Source organism: Oratosquilla oratoria, chromosome 4, assembly GCF_046742065.1.
Source record: "Oratosquilla oratoria isolate Oo_2021 chromosome 4, ASM4674206v1, whole genome shotgun sequence".
NCBI classification, from domain to species: domain Eukaryota; kingdom Metazoa; phylum Arthropoda; class Malacostraca; order Stomatopoda; family Squillidae; genus Oratosquilla; species Oratosquilla oratoria.
Window position 1 is genome coordinate 32,859,070 of NC_134780.1, and position 27,473 is coordinate 32,886,542.

Genomic DNA, 27,473 nt, shown 5'->3' on the forward strand with positions numbered 1-27,473 from the left:
TCAGTTATGGTAAAACATGCAGGGCTTCTTTTGACCTCTTTTTTAATATAATTATTTTGTCAGCCTTGTGGGAGGCAAGTCGAGGATAGAATTGCCACCCATGGGCATATGCCAAACCCCCAACCTATATGAGGGCCCTGAATGAAGGAGGCTTTGGGTATAAGGGGAATGTCTGTCGAACAAGAAAAGAGAGGCAGAATATAGGTGTAAATGGAGAGTGGTTGTGGATGGAATAGAAATGGATGCGGCCTGATTTTTTTTTTCTTTTTTCATGGGGGGACAAGAACGAAGGGTTGCCATATAAATGAAGTGGTTGGCTCTATTATGGATGTGCTGTGTCTTGCTACATTGTTTCCCACCAGCAGCAGGGGACAGGGATGACCCTTCATCCACAAGGAGCTAAGAAGAGAGGGAAATGGGTGATAGATGGGAGTGGGATGGGTGGAGGTGGGTGGATGCAGCATGCCTTAGCTGGCTACCTCCCTTTTAGGGGAGAGGAAGCCTATTGGTGTATAGATGGATAGATAGATCCTGTGGTTAAGTGCAAACACACTGTTTTTCTGTTGGGAGTTTATTACGTAAGGTCTACACACAAGTATGATAGGAAGTGATCTGCTTCCAGGCGGATGCTAGGGGCAGGGTTGCCAGGTGGTTCCAACATTTTGTGGCATTAATTTGTGTGAATTTTGGCATTTTTTGGCAACACTAATGCCCAATTTGGCAAGAATTTGGGAGAAAAAAAAATTATATATATATATATATATATATATATATATATATATATATATATATATATATATATATATATATATATATAGAGAGAGAGAGAGAGAGAGAGAGAGAGAGAGAGTGGAGTAGTTACTTGAAAATGGAAGAATATTCTTCTACATCTCTATGAAAACCAAGAATTTTCATCTATGTAAAACTAATAAATTGGAAATAAGTAACTACATACCAGTAATTGAAAATAAGGGATAAAGTCTAGACATGTGTCCAGACACATTTTTTGAAAATGAATAAGTCATAGGCAGGAGGAAATACAGAAACAGGTACAAAACTAAACAAGTTTTTTTTATTCCAGGAATTAGGCAATTTCTCCATCAATATGAAACCTCTTACCATCTTCATCCACATCAAAACTAGGTTAATCATACATATACTAACATAGAAAATATGTATAAATAAAGTTTGATTCCTTCCATTATCCAGCAAAATTTATCAATGACATCTTATCTCAAAAGACATTGGAACAAAAATTGACCCATACTATTTGGTATTTTAACTAAAATATATAATAGAAAATAAAAGTTTGATTCCTTCTATTATCCAGCAAAATTTATCAAGACATTTCATAAGAGACTTACTAAAATTGACTCATGGTATATTATAGAAAATAAAAATTTGGCATGTTTATGGCAAAATTACAAAAGTGCCATAAGAATTTGGCAGTTTTTTAAGAGATAGCCATTTTATGGCACATTTTGCCAAATTTGGCACCACCTGGCAACCCTGGCTAGGGGCCCAGCCTTAGGCATCAGCACGTAATCCCCACCCTCTTTTCTGATGCACTGTTGCCAGGCGGAGAAAAGACCAGGCAAAACAATACAGACAACACATCTAGGTGCATACATAAGAATATACAGAAACAAGAAAACAATTACATATAATGAAGAATATGAATGCCAAATGGTTAAGGGCAACGTTATTTTAAGTACCATGCTATGGCACGTAAAATTGGTATAGCGCATACGCTTGTAGGGTACGCCTAATGACGTATATATAATCGGTTATGTAATTGTGTATAGGGCACTTATATAATGTAATGACTACATAGGCTTACTTATACAAAACATTTACAATAAATATATGTTGATATTAAGTACTCATGTATAATAAAGAAGTATTACATATACAATAAAGGAGATACATATACAATAAATATATACAATAACTAAGTAAGAAAGGACTTGCCACACTCCTACGGTTTGCCATAGAATTACAGCACAGAAATTGAAGAGTAAGGTGTAGACTTCGAGACTTCCATTTCTTTGCAAAATGTCGTGAACAAAGATATATATATATATATATATTTATATATATATATATATATATATATATATATATATATATATATATATATATATATATATATATATATATGTATAATTTATATTTATATATACACCAAGAGCTTTCCCTCCCTATAACGGAGGAAGCTAATTCAAAGGCACGTACTTATTCCCACACATTCCGCTCCCATCCACCACTCTTTCCCCTACTCTCATCTTAGCTCCTCGTGGATGATGGGTCATCCTTTTACCCCACTCATCGCCCTGGGTCAGAGGCAATGTAGCAACACACAGTACATCCACTGTAAGGCCACGTCACTTTATCAGTGACTCTCCATCTCTGTCCCTTCATGCAGAAAAAGAGAAGACAGAGAGAAATCCCTTTGGGCTGCGTCAACCCTAAATATATATCAAAGTCCTTCCAGTCCAGAATATAAGTAATGCTCCCTTTGTCATATTCAATCAAATATATTGACATACTGGTCATTATTAAAGTAAACGCAAGTCATTTTAGTTTAGTCCAAAATTTAAACAAGAAGAAAAAAATCACTGCCTCCAGTTTAATTAAGTGAAAACTGGGGTTTGTATCAATGAGCAATTTTTATTACATCGAATGTTCCCACTGTTTCAATTGTGTACAGTACATTACAAATTCATGTAAACACTCTGTAGACTAAACTGAAGAAAAAACTATTTAAGGTATTGTCCAAGGCCACGCCCCCCCCCCCAAAAAAAAAAAAAAAAAAAAAATATATATATATATATATATATATATATATGTATATATATATATATATATATATATGTATATATATATACATATATATATGGTACTATTGTTACACTGTGGAGTTGCAAATAGTACCATTATGTAACCTAGCGTCCACTCTAAGCCATAAAAAGCTTCATCTCTTTTAGAACAGGATCCTACTTGGCGGACCAGCTTTCAGGATAACAATGTGTAACCATAAATAACTATACCATATTTTACATTGATTTATAATATTTCTTTTATACCAAAAGGCTTCTTCTCCCTTACAAAGGAGGTAGCCAGCTAAGGCATGTACCCATCCTTCACCCATCCAGCATCCATTTGTTCCCCTTTTAAAGATATATAAGCTCTTTGTGGATAAAGGGCCATCCCTGTTTTTCGCCCACTGCCTGGGGCAGAAGCAGTGCAGCAGGACAGCACCTCATGATCATGCATATTTACCACTTTAATCCTCTGCAGAGGTCAATATGTCTCGCACATTGTATTAATGCGTAATTCCACAGTCAGCTGTGTATCACTGCATTGTATCCTCTATTTATTTATTCATTTATTTATTTATTTGTTTATTTATTTACTTATTTTCTAAGATGTAGTATTTCTGTCTTGTTTCAGGGCAGAGCCCACGGCGGTTGATGGCTGGTTTCATGTTAGTGACCATGTTTTTGTCCATGTGGATCAGCAACACGGCCACCACAGCAATGATGACCCCAGTTATTGGTGCTATTCTTAATGAGTTGACCAAGGTATGCATAGGGCCGAAAGAAATAAGTATCTAAAATAAACAGCTAAAAAAAATTACTGTTCTTTCAGGAGGGTTTAGCCCACATATTTTCATGTCTTGACACAATACTTTTTTTTTTTTTTTTTTTTTTTTTTTTTTTTTTTACAAGCACCGGCTTCGTCGTCCTGGCTATATCAGGACCAACTATGAAATGTTAAAATGGGTTATTTTATTTATCTCTTATACATTTTTCTTTTTAAGGAGTGTTGATGTCTTCTTTCGCAACCCTTTTTGGACTCTTTTTTTTCACTAGTTTATGCTTTTCTTTTTTGTATTCTTCACATTCTTTTATTTTGTTTTATTTCATTTTATTTTTCTTTGAAAGTTCTTTCCCTAACCTTTCGATAGAATTTCCTGATTTTATCGTTTACTAGGGCTTCTTTGGTTGTGACGAAAAGATTAGGGAATTCCTTGTATTCTGTCTTGAATTCATTACAGAGGGCACATTTTTTCACCCTTTCCTTAGGATACTCCTTCATAACCCAGGCCCAAACATCACGATGTATATACATATACACAGAGGTGGGCAGTCGGATTCGGAAGTTCGATTATCCGATTAATCGGATTCGCATTTTCGAATCAGATAATCGAATCGGACTAACTCCCGCCAAACAAATCGGATAATCACAATCGGACTGCCCAAGATTTAAAGGGATTTGCGATTAATCCAGGTCGACGCCGTTGTTTTTATTATTATTACTATTATCATTATTGTTATTATCATTATTATTGTTGTTGTTGTTGTTTTTTCGCAATAACAGTTTCTTAATATTTTCTGTGTTTTTCTCTAGTAAAAAAAAAAATTCATTTTATTCTGTTCAATTCACTTTCGTATTTTTATATGGCATTTTTTTTTATCTTAAAAGATTAGTTTCTCTTTCTATTAGTTAGAAATGGCTTATTCAGTGTAAAAAAGCATTAAATCCTCTTTAGACATATTGAAAATCTCTTTACAAACACTGAATCACTTTTAAAATTATCGAATCGATTAAAAAATATAATTAAATCGGATAATCGCTAATCGGACTTAGATTTTTTGGCACCCGAATCGGATAATCGAATCTGACTTGAGCTGCCGAACCGGTAATCACTAATCAGCAGAGCTGGGCGCGTTGCTAGGTGCGTTCCTAGGTGCGTTTCGCTTTAGTTTGGCCGCGATTAGCGCTCCCAAAATATTAAAGCTTAAGAGACAGGTTCATACAAAAATAAAAATCAGGTAGGCCACATACTACAAATAAAATTTTCGTAGGACACATGCTATACCGGCACCTATATTGCTTTAATAGTTTGCGAGCGCTAACCGCGGCCAAACTAAAGCGGAATGCACCAAAGAACGCACATAGGAACGCGCCCAGCTCTGCTAATTGGACTTCAATTTTGTCGAATCGCGCCCATATGTTTATATATATATATATATATATATGTGTGTGTGTGTGTGTGTGTGTGTGTGTGTGTGTGTGTGTGTGTGTGTGTGTGTGTGTGTGTGTGTGTGTGTGTGTGTTTACCTAGCTGTATTTTACGGGAAGGGGAGCTATGCTCGTGGTGTCCCATCTTCATATCTCGTTTTATCTAGACTGTTTTTTGAATTCGTGTATTCTTTTTGCACACACCACTTTCTCATCTAACTTCTTCCAAACGTCTATTACCCTGTGGGGAAAGCTGTTATTTTTCAGGTCTCTTCTATAACTGTCTTTCTTGATTTTCTTTCCGTGTCCTCTTGTATCTCTACTATCCCATTTTATTAGATCCTCTCTATCAATAGTTTCTATAACTTTCATGATTCTATAAATAGTTATCAAGTCTTCTCTCTCTCTTCTTTGCTCTACTGTCTGTAGCTCAAGTTCTGCTAGTCTCTCTTCATATGATAGTTCTGAGAGTGTTGGTGCCAATTTCGTAATTGCTCTTTGTATTCTTTCAAGTTTTGTTATACATTTTTTTTTTTTTTTGTGCTTGGTGACCACGTCGTCGCCGCATACTCCAATCTTGGTCTTATCAAAATGACTAGTATTTTCTTAACCATTTCTTCGTCCAGGTATATAAATGCCACTTTGATTGTTATTAGATCATAGGTTTCTCAAAAAATTTTGTTTATATGTTTCTCAGGGGACATATTATTCATAATATTGACTCCCAGGTCCTTCTCATTTTCTACTTTTTTACTTTCTTCCTCTCCCAATGTATATGATCCCACTATTCTTTGTTTGCTTCTTCCAAATTTCAATGTACTACACTTCTTAATATTGAATTCCATCCCCCGCTTCCTACTCCATTCCCATACTTTATTGAGATCACTCTGCAGTGACTCACAATCTTCTACATTTTTCACTTTTTTCAACAATTTTGCATCGTCCGCAAAGAAGCTCATATAACTTTCAATTCCTTCATCCATATCATTAGTATATATAGCAAACATTATTGAGGCCAGAACTGTTCCTTGTGGAACTCCACTTATCACTTCATTCTAATTAGAATGTTTGTCACCACTCTCATTTTCCTTTCATGCAAGAAGTCTTCCACCCACTTCAGCAGTTTGCTTTGTATTCCTCCTGCAGTTTCTAATTTCTTTAGCAATTTTTTATGTGGCACCTTATTAAAATCTTTTTTCAGGTCTAGAAATGCACAATCAGCCCATCCATCTCTTTCTTGTATTACATCTTTTAGCCTTGAATAGAAACACATTAAGCTTGTGACGCATGATCTTCCTTTTCTAAATCCAAAATGCCTTGGATTTAGTGCGTTGTTTTTTCCAGATGCCTTACCCATCTAGTTTTGATCTTTCTTTCACAAATTTTAGCTATCGTACTTGTAAGAGAGACCGGTCTATAGTTAGTAGGGTCTTCCTTGTTTCAGCCTTTATATATTGGTACTATATTTGCTCTTTTCCAATCTTCTGGCATTTTTCCTTCTTTGAATGAACTGCTTATTAGACCATGTATTTTGTCTGTTAGTTCGTTCCTGCATTCTCTCAAAATTCAGTTTGCCATTTCATCTAGTCCATGTGATTTTCTGACATCGAGATTACTCAAGTGATTCATTATTTCATTTCTTGTTACTTCTATCTTTTTCATAGGAGGGGCTTTCTCCTCCCACTCGACATCTCTAAGTTGTATGTTCTCCCTCGTAAACACCGGTTAAAAATGGTTGTTCATAATTTCTGCCATTTCTGTTTCCTCTGTGTATTCAACTCCTGCTTGTACTTTCACTAATTCTTGTTTGTTTTTCAGCTTGTTGTTTACAAATGTATAAAATAGTTTTGGTTGATCTTTATATTTTTCTATGACATCCTTTTCGCATTTTCTTTTTTCTTCTCTGTACACTTGTACATATTGATTTCTATAACTAGTAGTATTATCCATTTTTCAGGTCTTTTGTATTTTTTCCATTTTATCCAAGCTTGATCCCTTTTGTCTTTTAACTCCCTACACCTTTTGTTGTACCAACACTTTACATATCCTTTTTCTTGTTTTTGTCTTGGAACATACTTTTCCACTCCTTTATAAATCTTTGTCAAAATATTCCAATTCTCTTCTACTGTTGTTTCCTCCTTGTATATCCTTTCCCAATCTGCTTTTTGAAAGAATTATCTTATTTTATAAAAAAAAAAAAAAATCCATACATCAATCTTCCCTTTCTATATTGTTCTTTTTTTTCCATGTATTTTTCCTCATTTAGTTCCAGTTCAAGTAGTATGTGGTCACTTTTACTTATTGGTGTCTTATATTCAATCTTGTCCATTATTTGAGGTTCTGATGTGATTATTAGGTCCAGTCTCGATGGTTCTTCCTCATTTCTATACCTAGTATTCTCTTGTATCCATTGTGTCATTGTATGTTCTATAATCATATCAAGTAGTACATTTCCCCATAGGTCGTCACCCACCCTTCACTGTCATCTGTTCCCAACAGAGTTCTTTACAATTAAAGTCACCCATTATAACTATTCTTCCTCCATCTTCCATTATCCTATTTAGTGTTATCCCTGTGTCTTCTAACATATTTTTGTGTTCTTTTTCTTCCCACGAGGCCGTTTTAGAAGGCACATAATTTACCACAAACTTCATGCTCCTCCCATCCCTGTCCTCCACTTCCATCATAATCATCTCTACTCAATTCTTTCCATATGTGACATTCCTCACATTTATATCCTTCTTAGTCAGGAACATAATCCACCACCTTGTTACCTCTTGTTTCTAAACCAATAATTATATACACCATGTCCTACACTGTTGGGGGTAGTGGGCCTTTCAATTTTGTCTCTACAATTCCCATTATGTTCGGTTATTTTTCCATCAGGTAATAATTCAGTTCGTCCAAGCCTGTTATTAATCCATCTATATTTGTGTAAGACACTTTTAATTTTCTGATACTTCCATTGGGTTTTCTGTTTTCCTTCCGTTTTTCTCTGCTATAAACCATTTCCTCACTTTCATGTTCACTACTCTCCAATAGAATTTCTCTTTTTCTGACTGTTCTTTTCACGTTTTTTCCCCTTAGCTTCTAGTCTCTTTGATTTTTTCCTCATCTATTTCCTCTTTATTTATTTCTCTTTTTATCCATACCTGTTTGTATCGATCACTGTCAGCTAGTTTCCCTGTTTTGATAAGATATTCTCTGCTGTCATTTGTGACCTGAATTTAACCTTAATTGGTCTGGTCTTATCTATATTGTATTTCCCTAGCCTATATATTTCTTTTATTTGTTTCCCTGTTTCTGGTTCATCTTCTTGAACTACTTCTAATATCTTATTTACTTTTTCCTTTTCTTCCTTTATTCTTGTAGTCCTATTTAGATTATACTTCTCTTCCATCCCTAATATATACATTTCTTTTTATCCGCCAAGTCTCTTACTATATTCTCCTTCTCCCTTATCACTTTAATAACTGTGTCCTTAGTTTGTTCTTTCATCTGCTGTTCCATTATACCTCTAAATTCCATTTATTGTTCTCTTGTACTTTTTTCCAACCACTTACCTCTTTTGCTATGGACTCTTTATTCTCTTTATTACTCCTTTTCAATTCCTCATTCTCATCCTTTACTTCTCTTAACTCTCTTTTTAATTCTACTATTTAGTTAGGTTTTGATTCTCCTTCTTTAGTTCTTCCAGTTTATCAACTCTTTGAGTAATCAACTTTATTTGGTTAAACTTAGCTTCCCCATTTTCATTCATTTCTTTTAGTTTCTCCTCTAGATTTACTAGTCGGGGGAGGTTGTCATTTCTTCCCTCATTAAATCCATGGAAATAGTTATTTTTACCTTCCATTGCGCTGCTCATATCCATATTTCTAATCTTTACATTTTTACTAATCACATCGAATTCACCACTATCGTCAGGCCGTCTTTTGCTGACATGCCGTCTGAGTTCCTGGGCCCTATCTTCCCCTTCCACATTTCCTTCAATTTTCCACAGTAATCCCTCCCCTTCTCCTTTTTCTTCACCTTCCCACTACACCACGAGCTTTCCCCTTTCCTATTGATACAACACAGGTACTTCCTTGTCGTTGTGATCCTCGAAATTTGAAGATATCACCGGAGTCCAGACTTCGGTGTCACCCCAACCGACGTGTGTGTGTATTTACCTAGTTGTATTTACCTAGTTGTATTTTACGGGAAGGGGAGCTATGCTCGTGGTGTCTCGTCTTCATATCTCGTTTTATCTAGACTTTTTAAATTCGTGTATTATTTTTGCACACACCACTTTCTCATCTACCTTGTTCCAAACGTCTATTACCCTGTGGGGAAAGCTGTTCTTTTTCAGGTCTCTTCTACAGCTGTCTTTCATGATTTTCTTTCCATGTCCTCTTGTATCTCTACCATCCCATTTTATTAGATCCTCTGTATCAATAGTTTCTATGCCTTTCATGATTCTATAAATAGTTATCAAGTCTCCTCTCTCTTTTCTTTGCTCTAATGTCTGTAGTTCAAGTTTTGCTAGTCTCTCTTCATATGATAGTTCTGAGTGTTGGTGCCAATTTCGTAATTACTCTGTATTCTTTCAAGTTTTGTTATATATTTTTTGTACTTGGTGACTACGTCGTCGCTGCATATTCCAATCTTGGTCTTATCAAAGTGACCATTATTTTCATCACAATTTCTTTGTCCAGGTATGTAAATGCCACTTTGATTGTTCTTATCAAATTATAAGTTTCTCCAAAAATCTTGTTTATACATTTCTCAGGGGACATATCATTCATAATAATGACTCCCAAGTCCTTCTCATTTTATACTTTTTTAATTTCTTCTTCTCCCAATTTATATGATCTCACTATTCTTTTTTTGCTTTTTCCAAACTCCATTATATTACACTTCTTAATATTGAATTCCATCTCCCACTTCCTACACCATTCCCATACTTTATTGAGATCACTCTGTAGTGACTCACTATCTTCTACAGTGTTCACTTTTTTCAACAATTTTGCATCGTCCGCAAAGCTCATATAACTTTCGATTCCTTCATCTATGTCATTGATATATATAGCAAACATTATTGGGGCCAGAACTGTTCCTTGTGGAACTCCACTAATCACTTCATCCCAATTAGAGCGTTTGTCTCTTATCACCACTCTCATTTTTCTTTCATGCAAGAAGTCTTCCATCCACTTCAGCAGTTTGCCCTGTATTCCTCCCGCAGTTTCTAATACCTTTAGCAATTTTTTTATGTGGCACCTTATCAAAAGCTTTTTTCAGGTCTAGAAATACACAATCAGCCCATCCATCTCTTTCTTGTATCACGTCTATTAGCCTTGAATAGAAACACATTAAGCTTGTGACGCATGATCGTCCTTATCTAAATCCAAATTGTCTTGGATTTAGTACGTTGTTTTTTCCAGATGCCTTACCCATCTAGTTTTGATCTTTCTTTCACAAATTTTAGCTATCGTACTTGTAAGAGAGACCGGTCTATAGTTAGTGGGGTCTTCTTTGTTTCCCCCTTTATATATTGGTACTATATTTGCTCTTTTCCAATCTTCTGGAACTTTTCCTTCTTTGAATGAACTGCTTATTAGACTATGTATTTTGTCTATTAATTCATTCCTGCATTCTCTCAAAATCCAGTTTGCCATTTCATCTGGTCCATGCGATTCTCTGACATCGAGTTTACTCAAGGAATTCATTATTTCATTCCTTGTCACTTCTATCTCTTTCATGGGGAGGGGGGGGGGAACTTTCTCCTCCCACTCGATATCTCTAAGTTGTATGTTCTCCCTCGTAAACACCGATTAAAATGGTTGTTCATAATTTCTGCCATTTCTATTTCCTCTGTGTATTCAACTCCTCCTTGTCGTAGTTTCTCTAATTCTTGTTTGTTTTTCAGTTTGTTGTTTACAAATCTGTAAAATAGTTTTGGTTGATCTCTACATTTTTCTATGACATCTTTTTCATACTTTCTCTTTTCTGCTGTGCACATTTGTACATATTCATTTCTATAACTAGTATATATTTTCCATTTTCAGGTCTGTTGTCCTTTTTCCATTTTATCCAAGCTTGATCCCTTTTGTCTTTTATCTCCTTACGTCTTTTGTTGTACCAACACTTTACATATCCTTTTTCTTGTTTTTGTCTTGGGACATACTTTTCCACTCCTTTATAATTTTTTGTCAAAATATTCCAATTGTCTTCTACTATTGTTTCCTCCTTGTATATCCTTTCCCAGTCTGCTTTTTGAAAGAATTATCTTATTTTATCCAAAATAGTTTTTCCATACATCCACCTTCCCTTTCTATATTGTTCATTTTTTTTCCATGTATCTTTCTTCATTTAGTTCCAGTTCAACCAATATGTAGTCACTTTTACTTATTGGCGTCTTATATTCAATATTGTCCACTATTCTCGGGTTCTGATGTGATTATTAGGTCCAGTCTCGATGGTTCTTCCTCATTTCTATACCTAGTATTCTCTTGTATCCATTGCGTCATTGTATGTTCTATAATCATATCAAGTAGTACATTTCCCCATAGGTCGTCTCCATCCTTCACTGTCATATCTTCCCAGCAAATTTCTTTACAGTTAAAGTCACCCATTATAACTATTCTTCCTCCATCTTCCATTGTCCTATTTAGTGTTATCCCTGTGTCTTCTAACATACTTTTGTGTTCTTTCGCTTCCCATGAAGCCGTTTTAGGAGGCACATAATTTACTACAAACTTCATGCTCCTCCCATCCCTGTCCTCCACTTCCATCATAATAATCTCTACTCTATTCTTTCCATATGTGACATTCCTCACATTTATATCCTTCTTAGTCAGGAACATAACTCCACCCCTTGTTTTACCTCTCTGTTTCTAATTCAATAATTATATGCACCATATCCTATACTGTTGGGTGGTAGTGGACCTTTCAATTTTGTCTCTATAATTCCCATTATGTCCGGTTCTTTTTCCATCAGGTAATCATTCAGTTCGTTCAAGCCTGTTATTAAGCCTTCTATGTTTGTGTAAGACACTTTTAATTTGCTGCTACTTCCATCGTGTTTTCTGTTTCCTTTCCGTTTTTTGTATTTTATGAACCATCTCCTCATTTTCATAAACACTACTCTCCAATAGAATTTCTCTTTTTCTGACTCTGTTCTTTTCTCGTTTTTTCCTTTAGCTTCCAGCCTTTTTGATTTCTCATCCTCTCTTTCCTCTTTATTCATTTCTCTTTTTATCCATACCTTTTTATGTTGCTCACTGTCTGCTAGTTTCCCTGTTTTTGCTAAGATATTCTCTGCTGTCGTTTGTGACCTGAATTTAACCTTAATTGGTCTGGTCTTATCTGTATTATATTTCCCGAGCCTATATATTTCTTCAATTTTTTTTGTTATTTCAGGTTCATCTTCTTGAACTACTTCTAATATATTATTTACTTTTTCCTTTTCCTCCTTTATTCTTGTAGTCCTATTTAGATTATACTTCTCTTCCATCCCTAATATAATTATACACTTCTTTTTATCTGCTAAGTCTCTTACTATATTCTCCTTCTCCCTCATCACGTTAATAAATGTGTTTTCAGTTTGTTCTTTCATATGCTGTGTCACTATATCATTAAATGCAATTTTGTTGTTCTCTTGGATTTTCTTTCAACCCTGTGCTTCTTTTGCTATGGTCTCTTTATTCTCTTAATTCCTCGTTGTCATCTTTTACTTCTTTTAACTGTCTTTTAATTCTTCCGTTTCTTTTGTTTGGTTTTTGTTCACCTTCTCTAATTCTTCCAATTTTTCAACTCTCCGCGCAATCCGTGTAAGTTGACCAAACCTACTCTCCCAATATTCGGTCATTTTCTCAAGTTTTTCCTCTAGGCTTGCTAATTGGGGGAGGTTGGTATCCCCCCCCCCTCATTAAATTCATGGAAATTATTATCTTCACCTTCCATTGTGCTGCTCTTATCTATATTTCTAATCTTTACATTTTTGCTAATCCCTTCTTCACCAAAATCATCCTGCCTCCATTTGTTTACAAGGCGCCTCGCCTCCTGGACCCAGTCTTCTCCTTCCTCATTTCCTTCCATTTTCCTCAGTAATCCCTCCCCTTCTCCTTTTTCATCGCCTTCCCACTACACCACGAGCTTTCCCCTTTCCTATAGATACATAAAGGTACTCCCTCGTCGTTGATATCCACGAACATGTATGTTTTTTTCTGAAGTTCTAATCTTCGCTGTCACTTCGACTGTCGTGTGTGTGCGTTGCTTTTGGGAGCATGTCTTACCCTGCGGTACCCTCCCAATCATATAAAGAAAATACACAACCCTTCACCATTATTTTTAAGGACATATAGATATTCATCATTTATGACTGTCGCTACTTGATCATAGTTTTCATAAGTCACTTTGGCTGAAATCCATTTAATTCTCTAATTCTCTCTTGTCCTAAATTATTTACATTTTGTATTTTCTTCATTTAAGTTAAGTTCTTTGTTATTCCTTCCTTAAATCATACTAGTCCATACTCATTATATTTATTGATGTCAGTAACTGGGAAATAAAGATTGTATCATAAGCATACACCAAAGTTTCTCAATGCAACACTTGCCAACCAGCACTTGTGCGGACGTTTGGGCCCAGGATATAGGCCCATTTTGAGAATTGGTAGTGTCCAGGGCCAATTCCTGAAGTGGGTTTATGTCCTGGACCCAAAAGACCGCACAAGTAGAGACCTAGTGTACTTTCTAACATCATACATTTTGAGTAGGCCTGTATTTACCTAGTTGTATCTTATGGGAAGGGTATCTATACTCGTGATGTCCCGTCTTTGTATCTCGCAGTGTCTAGTTTGCTCTTAAATCCGTGTATAGTTTTTGGACACGCTGTTGTTTTATCCAGTTCCAGACACCCACCACTTTGTATGGAATTTTTTTTTTTTCAGGTCTCTTCTATAACTATCCTTTTTGAGTTTCTTATCATGTCCCCTTGTATGTCTCTTATCCCAATTTAATAAGTCCTCTCTATCAAGGACTTCTGTGCCTTTCATGATTCTATAATTGGTCAGCAGGGCTCCTCTTTCTCGTCATTGTTCCAAAGTCGGTAATGTCAATTTAACCAGTCTTTCATCAAATGACAGGTTTGAAAGTGTTGGGGCCATTTTCGTGACTGCTCTCTGGATTTGTTCAATTTTCTTTATATTCTTTTTGGTATTGGGTGACCAATGTGTCGCAACATACTCCAGTCTAGGCCTTATTAGTGTGACTAGTATACATACATACATATATATATATATATATATATATATGTATATATATATGTATGTATATATATGTGTATACAGTATATATATGTATATGTATATGTATATATATATATATATATATATATATTATTTTTTCCTAACTCCATTATGCCACATTTCTTTATGTTGAAGTCTACTTCCCACTTTTGGCTCCATTTCCAAACCTTGTTTAGGTCCCCCTGTAGTGATTCACAATCCGCTTCAGTATTCAATTTCCTCAGCAATTTAGCATCATCTGCAAAGAAACTCATATAACAATCCACATCTTCATCCATGTCATTCACATAAATAGCGAACATTATTGGGGCCAGTACCGATCCTAGTGGAACTCCACTAATCACTTCCTCCCAAGCTGAATTCTTTTCTCTTGGCATTACTCTCATTTTTCTGCCATGCAAGAAATTCTCCATCCAGTTTACTAATTTACCTTGTATCCCTTCTATGTTTTCCTTTTTTTTTTTTTTTTTTTTTTTTTTTAATAATCTTTTGTGTGGTGCTTTGACGAAGGCTTTTTGTAAGTCAAGGAAAGCACAATCAGCCCATCTATCCCTTTCTTCATATCTATTAGTCTTGAGTAGAAACAGATTAAGTTTGTGGCACACGATCTTCCTTGCCTGAATCCCAATTGTCTCGGGTTTATAATATTGTTTTCTTCCAGATGTTTTATCCATCTATTCTTGATAATCACAAACTTTAGCTACAGTGATTGTAAGGGAGACCGGTCTGTAATTTGTTTGTTCCTTGTTTCCTCCTTTATATATTGGTACAATATTGGCATTTTTCAGTCCTTTGGTATTTTTCCTTCTCTGAGTGAGCAACTTATTATGTTATATATTTTGTCCATTAATTCTTCTTTACATTCCTTTAGGATCCAATTTGCAATTCCGTCTGTACCGTGTGATTTCCTGACATCAAGGTTCGTTAGTTGATCCATTATTTCATTTTGTGTTATTGTTATTTCCCTTATGGGGTGTGATCGTACTTCAATTCCTTCGTCTCAATGCCGTACTATTTCTCTGGTGAAAACCGACTTTAAGTGTATGATCCTGACTTCAGCCATTTCTAAATACTCTGTATATTATATATTTCCGTTTCGTAGTTTCACTATTTCCTGTTTATTTTTTAGTTTACCATTCACATATCTATAGAATAGTTTGGGTTGATCTTTATATTTTTATGATGTCTTTTTCGTAGTTTTTTTTTTTTTTTTTTGCGCATTTTTACAAATTCATTTCTGTGGTTGATATATATTTGACACTTTCCAGGTTTTTTTATCTTTTATCTATATTTTCCAAGCTTTATCTCCTCTTTTGGCTCACAGCATCTTCTGTTGAACCAGTCCTTAATGTACACCTTTTCCTGTTTCTGTCTTGGTGCGTATTTATTTACTCCTTCATTATAAATTTCCATCAAAAACATCCATTTCTCTTCCACTTGTATCTCTTCTTAAAAAAAAAAAAAAATCCCAATTTGCATTTTGAAAAAAAAAAAAAAATCTTAAGTTTCCCAAAGTCCGTTTTGTTGTACATCAGTCTTCCTTTTCCGTATTTCTCATTTCTCTCTCTATATATATTTCCTCCTTTAATTCAACCTCTATTAGTATGTGGTCACTCTTTCCAAATGGTGTCTTGTATTCAATTTTCCGCAAAATCAGGTTCTGTTGTAAATATTAAATCTAGTCTCGACGGTTCTTCATTACTTCTATATCTGTTTTTTTTATCCATTGTGTCATTGTATGCTCTATAGTCATGTCAAGTAATACATTTACCTATAGATCCTCTCTGCCTTTCACTGTCATCTCTTCCCAACAGATTTCCTTGCAGTTAAAATCTCCCACAAGTAGCAGGTTACCTCCATCCTTCAGCATCTCGTTTAATGAATGCCTTGTATCTTCTAACATTTTTGCATGCTCGCCCTCTTTCCAAGCGCCCGTTTTTAGGGGCTCATAAATCACAACAAACTTTCTACTTTTCAAGTCGCTGTCTTCAAGTTGTATCATGATCATTTCCACACTGTTTTTTTCCCTCTGTAACCGTCACATTTAAGTTTTTCTTAGCCAAAAACATGATTCCTCCGCCCTGTTTATAATTTCTGTTTTAATCCAATAATTATATAACCCATGTCCAACACTATTTGGTGGTGGTAGTAGACCCCTTAATTTCGTCCCTACAGTTCCCATTATGTCTGGTTTTTCTTCTGACAGATGATAATTTAGTTTACTCAATCCTGAGATTAATCCATCTATATTAGTATAGGCCACTTTTTTTCTTCTCTATCCCGTTTTCTTTTCCTTTCGTTTCGCTTATCTTGATGTACCATTGTCTCAGCCTCATGTCTAAGACTCTCCAATAGAATTCCTTACCTTCGGTCTCCGTTCTTTTCGCGTTTTTTTTTCATCTCTTAGTGTCTTCTCTCTTTCTCTTTCCTCATCATTCATCTCTCTTTTTATTCATATATTGTTGTAATATTCACTCTTTGCCAACTTACATGATTTTGCCAGTATGCCTTCTGCTACCATTTGTGATCTTAGTTTTATCTTTAGGGGTCGATTTCTTTCTTTAGAATATTGTCCCACTCTATATACTTCCTCTATTTCTTTTTCTATTTCATGATCATCGTCTTTTACTTATTTTATCATTAGTTTTGCCATTTCTTTTTCTTCTATTTCTCTCTAGTACCTAACCAAACCATGTTTTTCCTGTTGTCTATATACTACAACACACTTTTTTTATCCACTGTATCTTTTTCTTGAATAGTTGTGTCCTTTGCATTTTCCTGCATCAGTTGTTGTACTATTTCTTTAAAAGCTATCTCTTTGTTTTCTCTGTTTTCATTCCATTTCTTCATCTTCAAATTTTCCTCACCTAAGTTTTCTTCAGTTCTTTCAGACATTGCCTTTATTTTGTGATTTACCTTTTTTTGTAGTTCTCACTGTTGGTAGTATCATTGTTTTTCATCTTTCATTTTCACGTTTAACCTCATTTAGTTCTTTTTTTAATTCACTTAACTCATTATTTATTTCGAAATTCTTCTTTAGTTCACATACCTCTTTGTTGACTTCAAAATAGTCTTTCTTTAAAATCACAATCTCTTTCCTTAGTTCCATGAATTCTCTCTCTCACGAGTTTCTATTTATATTCAACTCCCCTTCCATGTCTATGATTCGACTCAAATTTATTTTGTCGTACTTACCAAAGCCAGAAAATAGGTATTCGCCGTACGATCTACCAATCCCCCTTGGTGTCTCAAAGCTTCTATTTATGTTTAGTTTTGGTATAGCGCCTCCAGAGAGCTCTGCGTTTATGTCAACATTTGCATCAAAATTGTCACCGTTTTCCCCTGATCCGCCTGGATTCCTTTGCATTTCCTCACTATAGACACTTTGAACACTGCACAGAGATCACCTTGGGCAACCACAAGAGCTCCCCTTCCCACTCAATACAAACCAGGCCTCCTGCTTTCCTTGCACTGTTGAGAATTTTCGTCTTATTCAGCAGCCTACGGAAATCTAGTTGACAGCTGTGTATTTACCTAATTGTATTTACCTAATTTTAGTATACAGGAGAGGAGCAACGCTCGTTGGGTCCTGTCTCCTATTCTCTAATTTTCTAACATACCTACATTCAAATTCATGTATGGTTCCAACTTAATCTATATGTTTTATTTCCAGTTATTATATTTAGATATGAATTCATATATTGTTTGAGTGCTACATCTATATGGAAAACTGTATTTCTTCACAGCCTTTCGACATGTGGTCTTTCTTAATTTACTTCCATGACCTCTTAAAGTCCTCCCATCTTTAATCATGAGATCTCTTCTATCACTGCAATCTATACCCTATAGTGACCTAAACACTGTAATCACATCACCTCTTTCTCTTTGATCTTTTAAAGTTGGTAGACCCAGTACCTTTAGTCTTTCCTCATATAGTTTATCAGCCTGACTGGGGACCAGTTTGGTCACTACCCTTTGTATTCTCTCAATCTTGCTTTTATCATTCACTCTGTGTGAGTACCAAACTGATGCATATTCCAGTCTTGGACATATCAGGGTTTTGATTTTTTTTTTTCATCATCTCTTCATCCATACAATGGAATACCACTTTAATATTGTAATATCCTGCTGATATGTCTATTAGGTGACAGGTTATCTTTTATCAACACTCCCAAGTCTTTCTCCTCTTTTGCTTTTGTAATGTGTAATTCACTTCCCAAGGAATAGTTTAAGGATGGCCTTTTGGAGCAATAGTAGAAGTTAAAAGTTTATCAATATTATTTTGCTTGAAAACAGGTGTACACTCACTAAATGCTGTATGATTCTAAATATTAAGGAAAATGGCAAAAGTAGTGACTGAATGTTTATATTTTTTCAGGATTGCAACATGAAAGATTTTAGTGAAATAGAAATATTGAATGAAGTACATCAGAACAATGCCATGACAGGTCCTGTCGAAAGTCAGACAGATGACACAAACAAAGAAGACAGGTGAGAAGTTACTCTTACTTTCTGACCCTATAGGTTTCAAAGTAGAGAACATTACATTTCTGTTCCTGACTCAGGCCCTTGCTTTTTCAACCCCTAAATAATGAGTCATTAGAATCTTTTTGTAAAATTATTCTTATGCAGTAGGTTGGTGATATATTTGCTAAGAATTCAAAAGGGAATTTAGTCTTTCATTGGACTTTCTTGTTCATTTTCCTGCAATATTTGCATGGGATTTCAAATAATGATGCATTCCATATGCAACATCATAGGGTACAAAATTGTAGGAATGAAATACCTGGAGTATAGTGGTTATCCCTGTCAATACGGTAAGGGCCCCTTTTGTTAGGGGATCATGGTTTGGCAACAAGAGTGCTAATGGAGAAATGTTGGAGATATGTATTGAAGAGAAAAGGATGATAGTGAACACAGTGTTAAAAAAGTAAATTGATAAACCTAAGTAGACATGGACTAGAGTATTCATTACCAAATGTCTATTTCTCATTACACTTTTTAATCCCCCCAAGTCATTTACTTGTTTCTCTCAAACTACATTCTACCTCCACTCCTCCTTTTCTCACCACATTCGCCCACAAGTATCTACAGCTATCCACTTCCTCCAGTCTCTCTCCCTTAATACTCACTTCTAATTTACTGTCATCCTTTCCTCCTGTACATTTCATCATCTTACTTTTACCCACATTATCTTCACCTTCCTTTTTTCCCACTTTCCCAAACTCTGTCACTAATTTCCTTAATCCCTCTTCTGATCTTCTGGCTTATCTCCCATTTTTCTCCATTTCCTTTAACTATCTCCAATCCCTAGCCCATTACCCTTGTGTTTACATCTCAAAGAATTACAAAGGAGGAGCATGCCGACAGGAAACCTTTTCATCCATAACTAGGTTGGATGCGAAAAAAATTATGATAATGATAAATAAACAAATAGAAATTATAACACCATTAATAATAATAAACAAAATAAATAAATGCATAGGTACAGTTAAATAATAAACAAATAGGAAAATAGTAAATAATAATAAATTGACAGATAAATAATAATTGAAAATCATGCAAATAATAATAAACAGACAATAACAAACAAACAAAGAATATAAAACAAATGGCAAACATTACAGCATCTTGCTTAGGTGTTTATTTAAACAAATCTTTGAACTGAACTACATTGCACTGCCTCTGCAGGAAGTTTATTCGATTCATTAACTACATGATCGGCGAAGTTGTTTTTACCCACTTCCAAATTAAATTTACCGTATTTTCCGGCGTATAGTGCGCGACTTTTTTCCGTTGGAAGGGCCTAAAAATGGGGGGTGCGTGTTATCCAGTGGTGCGCATTATCTACGGCCTACGATAAAAATTCTGCGGCTGTGTGTGTAATTTTTTTCACAACAACATGACGATGTTGGCCGTCACAAAGTCGGGACGGCACACTTCTCCGTGACGTTCTGTGAGAACAAGAAGAACAGCCATGGTGACACGAAAGAATATGGGCTACCGTATATAGATATTTGGTATAGGTAGGTATCTATCGAATCTTATTTTTCATGTTTAAATAGGCCTAAACACCATGAAACATGATCAATATTCATGATATTTGCCCATGTTCACAGCATCCTAGTTTGAATTTTAATGTTGGCTTTGTTGCTTCACTTTAGGTATAGTACAAATTCCGTTGCGGCCGTTCATAAACTCGTGTCAAACACCTGACTACAACACCCTCTTTCGGGAGTTATATTAACTAAACGTCACCTCGATGAGAGACTGTCCTAATTCACCACTGTCATTGCAGGTTCAAAGCTAAAACGAAACAGTCTGTAGTTTGTTTCAGTATTAAATAAAAAATGGTAAAGACGAATTATTTCCTCAAGATATAAAATGAAAATTTTCTGTAAAAATCCCGAAATTTTTCTGTATATTTTACTTACAATAAACTTTTTTTAGATCATATTTCCTACAAACTATTTAAGCTACAAATTAATAAGGGACCAACGCACAACATGAGTCATATACCGGTACATTTAGTTCCGACTCGATTCTCTCACTAGATGGCGATCGGGCATGCGCGTTATACGTCGGTGCTCGCTATCTGTGTACTGATACATTGATTTATTGATACATTCATATGAGTTTCTATTTTGATGTCTGTGAACTCATTTACCTGTTACTCTAATTGTCACCAAGATGCAATTTACTTTTCTACATGTTCCTCCTGTTTCAAACTGTATCAAGTAATTGTCACCAAGAATATCTGCTGTGTATTCACATATTTCCTTCATATTTGTATATATATTTATTTTTCAATAGAATAATTTTGCCCCTGGAACCCAATAGTGTGTTATCTTCCTGACCTTCTTTCTGTTTATGTATCTAATCAACAGAGTGCAGGTTATCAAAAATAAAGAAAAGCTTGAAGCAAATACACCTACTTCAGAAGAGACTCAGCGTCTTCGAAATATGTGTTTCCTTGGGACAGCCTATGCTGCCAATGTGGGTGGTACAGGTTCTCTGATAGGCACTGGTCCAAATATTGTTTTAAAAGGAATTTTGGAGAGGTGAGGTATCTCAGTAAAGTTTCAAAATATTTTGTGTACACATTTTAGTTTTAATTAATGGACTCATAAAGGTAAATATTTCTTCTATGTGATCTTTTTCATGTAACGGAACATTATGATTTTCAGAGTTGAAAGACATTCATTCAAGTCTTGATGACTGGATGAGCCCCAAAACTGATTTACTACATCTTGTTATGTTATATACCCTCTGTTCACTTAATTATCAGTCCAAAATTATTAACTACTTTGTGAAATAACATCATTAGACTGTTCTGCCCATTGTGATATTAAAGACTGCCATACTCTGGTTATACTTGTTATAGTGATACATACATACACCAAAGGCTTTTTCCACCTTACAAGGGAGGTAGCCAAAAAACAAAGGGATAAAAACCACTCCTACTCATTCCATCCCCACATACTCTACTCCCATGCACCCCCTTCCTTATCTTGGCTTTTCCTGGATGACAGGTCATCCCTGCATCTTGCCCACTGCCCTGGGTCAGAAGCATAGTAGCAAGACAGTGAAGACACAGCACATCCACAGCAAGGCTGCTTCATTTAATTGACAACCTCCCTCTCTGTCCCCTCTTGCAGAAAAAGAAAAGATGGGGAGAAATCCCTTTGGGCTGCATCAAATTATTATTCACACATACACATAAATGACATGGATGAAGGAATAGTGTTATATGAATTTCTTTGCAGACAATGCAAAAATACCAAAGAAAGTAAGAACAGAGGAGGACTACAACTCATTACAACAAGACTTGGACAAGATCTGGAAATGGACTCAAAAGTGGGAAGTGAAATTCAGTTTAAAGAAATGTAGTATAATGGAATTTGGAAAAAGTGAAAACAGAATATCAAGAGATTATAGAATTGGTGAAGAAGAGGTAAAAAGTAAACTTAGAAAAAGACCTTGGAGTGATGATCAGCAAAGACATGACACTGGACAAACATATTAATAAAATAGTCAGAGAAACCTACAATTTATTGAGGTCAATAAAAGTGGCATTTGTCTATTTGGATGAGGAAATGATAAAAGAAAATTTAACTACACTAATAAGACCAAAACTCGAGTACGCAGCAACACTATGGACACCCAGTACCAAAAAGAATATAAGAAAATTAGAAAGAATACAAAGAGCAACAACAAAACTGGCACCAACTCTTTCCAAAATGACATATGAACAAAGACTGTCCAAATTAGAATTACCAACTCTGGAACAAAGAAGGGAAAGAGGAGACCTACTGTCTTCTCCCATCTTTCCTCAACAGACATTCTCCTCTTTCCCAATCCCCTTATTACTCCATCCATCCATCTCATCCTTGATTGACCCCTCATTTTCACTTCTTCCACATTTGCTTTCCACACCACTTTTACTAATCTTTCTTCACTCATTCTTTCCACATGTCCAAACCATCCCAATACTCTTTCATCAACTTTATCTCCCAATTCCCTTTCCATTCTGGCTCTCCTCCTCACCTCCTCATTTCTCACACTATCCAGACTAGTAACCCCTATCATACTTCTTAGGCACCTCATCTCAAACACATTTAAACTCCTCCTCTCTTTCTCTCTTATTTTCCATGTTTCTGCCCCATACAGTGCTGTTGGCACAAACAATTATTCATACAATCTCCTCTTAGCATCCATTCCCAAATGTCTATTTCTCATTACATTTTTAATTCCCCAATGCATTTACTTGCTTTTCTCAATCTACACTCTACCTCCACTCCTCCCTTTCCTGCCATATTCGCACCCAAGTATCTAAAACTATCCACTTTCTCCAATCTCTCTCCCTTAATACTCACTTCCTTTGCTGCCACATTCTGCCCTTATACATCTCATCACCTTACTTTTACCCACATTTATCTTCAACTTCCTTCTATCACACACCTTCCCAAACTCTGTCACTAACTTCCTTAATCCCTGCTCTGACCCTGCTATAAGCATAGTGTCATCAGCAAACAACAACTGACTTATCTCCCACTTTTCTCCATATTCTTTAACTATCTCCAATCCCTGACCCTTGCATTTACCTCTCGCGCCACCCCACCCATATATGAATTAAACAGCCAGGGTGACATAACACATCCCTGGTGAAGTCCCACCTTTACCTCAAACAACTAACTCGCTCCATTTCTAATTCTAATACAGGTGCTACTACTGTCATAAAAACTCTTGACTCCTCTTAAAAGCTTTCCTATCCCATATATCTGCAATACCTCCCACAGTGCTTTCCTGTCTACCCTGTCATAATTTTTTTTCCAAGTCCATAAAGCCAAAAAAACTCCTTGCCTTTTGCTAGAGCTTTCTCACATATCTGCCATACCACAACATTCTTATCCACACAACCCCTACCTGTCCTAAACCCACACTGTTGCTCACCAATTACTAACTCTGTTCCTCTCCTAATACTCTCAATCAAACCCCTCCCATGAGCCTTCCCAACTACACTCAACAAATTGATTCCTCTGAAACTACTACACTCGCACTTGTCCCCCTTTCCCTTGTAAAGTGGAACTATACAGGCACTCCATCAGTCCTCCGGCACTCTACCCTCTCTTAAACAAACATCAAATAACCTCACCAGCCAGTCCACCATCACTATACCTCCCTTTTTTAGACATTCTGCATGACACCTGTCCAACCCAGGTGCCTTACCTGCTCTCATTATCTTAACAACTGCCTTCACCTTATATTTATTTCTCCTCCATTTTATTCACTCATCACTGTCATTTTCTCAGCACTTCCCACTGCAACTACCGTTCCCTCCCTATCCTATTTAGCAGAGTTGGGCAGTCTGATTTGAAAGTTTGATTAATTATCTGATTAATTGGATTCACATTTTTTAATCAGATAATCAAATCAAACCCCATCCTAATGAATCAGATAATCACAATTGGACTGCCAAAAAATTAATCCAGATCAATGTTGTCTTTGTTTTGTTTTTGTTTTTTCACAATAACAGTTTCTTAATTAATTTTTCTATATTTTCTCAGGTATATATTTTTTTGTTTGATTCTATTCTATTCACACTTTCTTATTTTTTATATTATACTTGAATTACCCGGTAAAGTGATTTTTTATTTTTTATCTTAAAAACTTTGTTCCTCTTTGTATTAGAATTGACTTATGGTAGAAAAAAACCCATTGAATTCCCTTTAGAAACATTGAAAATCAGTTTAAAGTAATTGAATCCCTTTTGAAAATATCAAACCGATTAAAATAATAATCAAATTGGATCACCGGATAATCGTTAATTGGACTTCAATCTTTTGGCACCCGAATTGGATAATCGAATCTGACTTGAGCTGGTGAATCAGTAATTCCAAATAGGACTTCAATTTTTTCAAATTGTTCCCACCTCTGATATTTAGCAACTCCCTAAAATACTCTGCCCATCTTCCTCTTACTGCAATCTCTTCCATTATCATCTCTCCCTCCATCTATACCTTTTCTTCTCTACTTGATTCACCTCCTCTTCCTCTCTTAATTTCTTTTCAAAACATCTTTTTATTAGTTTAAAAAATTTCACATCTGGTCTCCTTTTTACCTCTTCTATCTTATGCTTTATTTTTCTTTTCTTTTCTTTTCTTTTTACCTCGCATATGATTTTGGTATGTATTTACCTAGTTATATTTACCTAGTTGTATTTTACAGGACAAGAGCTATGCTTGTAGTGACCCATTTTCATATCTCTCTGCATCCAGTTTATTCTTAAAATCTTGTATAGTTTTGGCACTCACTGTTTCTCCATTTAGTTTGTCCCAGACATCAATCACTCTATGTGGGAAGTTATTCTTTTTCAAATCTCTTCTGTAACTGTCCTTCTTTAACTTCTTTTTGTGTCCTCTATCAAGAATTTCCATCCTATTCATAATTCTGTAAATGGTCAACAAATCACCTCTTTCTCTCCTCTGTTCCAGTATTGATAGATGTAATTTCTCCAATCTTTGTTCATATGTCAAATTTGATAGTGTAGGTGCCATTTTTGTTGCTGCTCTTTGAATTCTTTCTATTTTTTTTTTTTTTTTTTTTTTGTCCTAGGTGCCCATAGTGTTGCCGCATACTCTAGGTCTTATTAGTGCATCCACTATTTTCTTTACCACTTCTTCATCCATGTAGTTGAAGGCCACTTTCATTGATCTTAATAAGTTAAAAGTCTCTCCAACTAATTTATTGACATGTTTATCAGGTGTCAAGTCATTTGAGATAATCACTCCCAGGTCCCTTTCTGAATCAACTTTTTTGACTTCCTTGTTTCCAATTTTATATTGACCTGATATTCTATTTTTGCTTTTTCCAAATTCCATTATGCTACATTTCTTAATGTTAAAGTTCATTTCACATCTTTCTTTGAAGTATGTATAAGAACAAATTTGACGTAGCCCGAAGGGATTTCTCCCTGTCTTCTCCTTTCGTGCATGAGGGGACGGAGAGGGGGGTTGCCAAATTTATGAAGCGGCCTTGCTGTGGATGTGCTGTGTCTTGCGACACTGCTTTCTGACCCAGGGCAGTGGACAGGATGCAGGGATGACCCGTCATCCAGGAGGTGCCAAGATAGGAGGGAGGGAGGAGGGTGGAGGGGAGTGGAATATATGGGAAATGAAATGGGTGGGAGTGATTTCTATGCCTTTTTCTTTTTGGCTACCCCCCCGTGTAAGGGGGAAAAAGCCTTTGGTATATGTATGTATGTATGTATTTCACATCTCTGACTCCATTCCCATATTTTGTCCAGGTATTCTTGTAGCAATCTGCAATCTTCTTCTTTGCTTCCTCTCGAGTAATTTGGCATCATCAGCAAAGAAGTTCATGTAGCTCTTCACTCCCTCATCCATATCATTTGTATATATGGCAAAGATTAAAGGAGCCAATACAGAGCCTTGCAGGATGCCATTTATCACATCTTCCCAGTTTGAATTTCTGTCTCTAAGTACCATTTTCATTTTTCTCCCACAAGAAATCCTTCATCCATTTCAGTAGCTTACCTTGTATTTCTCCTGTTATTTCAAATTTTCTTATTAACTTTTTATGTGGTACTTTGTCAAAAGCCTTCTGAAAGTCCAAGAAGGCAATATCTGCCCAGCCATCTCTTTCTTGTATTATCTCAATTAATCTCGAGTAAAAGCATATTAAGTTTGTGGTACACGATCTTCCACTTCTAAAGCCAAATTGTTTAGGATTTGATATTTTATTTTCTTCCAAATGTTTGATCCACTTGTTTCTGATAACCTTTTCACATATTTTTGCTACTGTGCTTGTAAGGGATACCAGTCTGAAGTTTGTAGGATCTTCTTTGTTTCCTCCTTTATATATTGGTACTATGTTTGCATCTTTCCAATCTTGTGGTACCTTTCCTTCTTTGAGTGAAAACTCTATTATCTTGTATGATTTTTCTATCAGTTCGTCTATACACTCTTTCAGTATCCAATTTGTAATTCCATCCACTCCATGCGATTTCCTAACATCTAGGTTTTTTATTTCGTCTCTTATTTCTTTCTGTGTCACCTTTATTTCTTTCATTTTAGAGGTCTTTCTTGTTGTCCATCTTTCCAAAATTGTGAGCTCTCACTTGTAAAAACAGACCTGAAATGTCTGATCATAACTTCTGCCATTTCTGTGTTGTCTGTGTATTCTTTATCTCTACGCAGTTTTACAATTTTGTGCTTATCCTTTAATTTATCATTTACATATCTGTAAAAGAGTTTAGGTTGATCCTTACATTTGTCTATAATATCTTTTTCATAATTTCTTTTTTCTTTCCTGCATATATTAACATACTCGTTCCTAAGTTTTATATATGTTTGCCATTTGGATTTTTTTTTTTTTCTCTTTTCCATCTTTTCCAGGCTTTGTCTCTTCTATCTTTAGCCTCACTGCACCTTTTGTCATACCAACACTTTATATAAATCTCTTTTTGCTTCTTCTTTGGTACACACTTCTCAATTCCTTCCTTGTACTTTTCTTTGAATATGTTCCATTTGTCTTCCATCTTTGTTTCCTCTTTGGAGAATCTATCCCAGTTTGTGTTTTGGAATTTTTTTCTCACATACATACATACATATACCAAGGCTTTTTCCCCCTTACCAGG

At 35.5% G+C, this 27,473-nt stretch overlaps 1 protein-coding gene across 3 annotated transcripts in view; it reads left to right on the forward strand.

Moving 5' to 3' along the window:
• LOC143024756 (Na(+)/citrate cotransporter-like) overlaps positions 1 to 27,473 on the forward strand; it is a 143,323-nt gene that overhangs the window by 78,782 nt on the left and 37,068 nt on the right. For all 3 annotated transcript variants that reach the window (XM_076183876.1, XM_076183875.1, XM_076183874.1), the window contains exons 4-6: positions 3,454 to 3,584; positions 18,693 to 18,805; positions 21,202 to 21,375. In XM_076183876.1, coding sequence (XP_076039991.1) covers positions 3,454 to 3,584; positions 18,693 to 18,805; positions 21,202 to 21,375 — 418 coding nt within the window. The remainder of the gene's footprint in view (positions 1 to 3,453; positions 3,585 to 18,692; positions 18,806 to 21,201; positions 21,376 to 27,473) is intronic.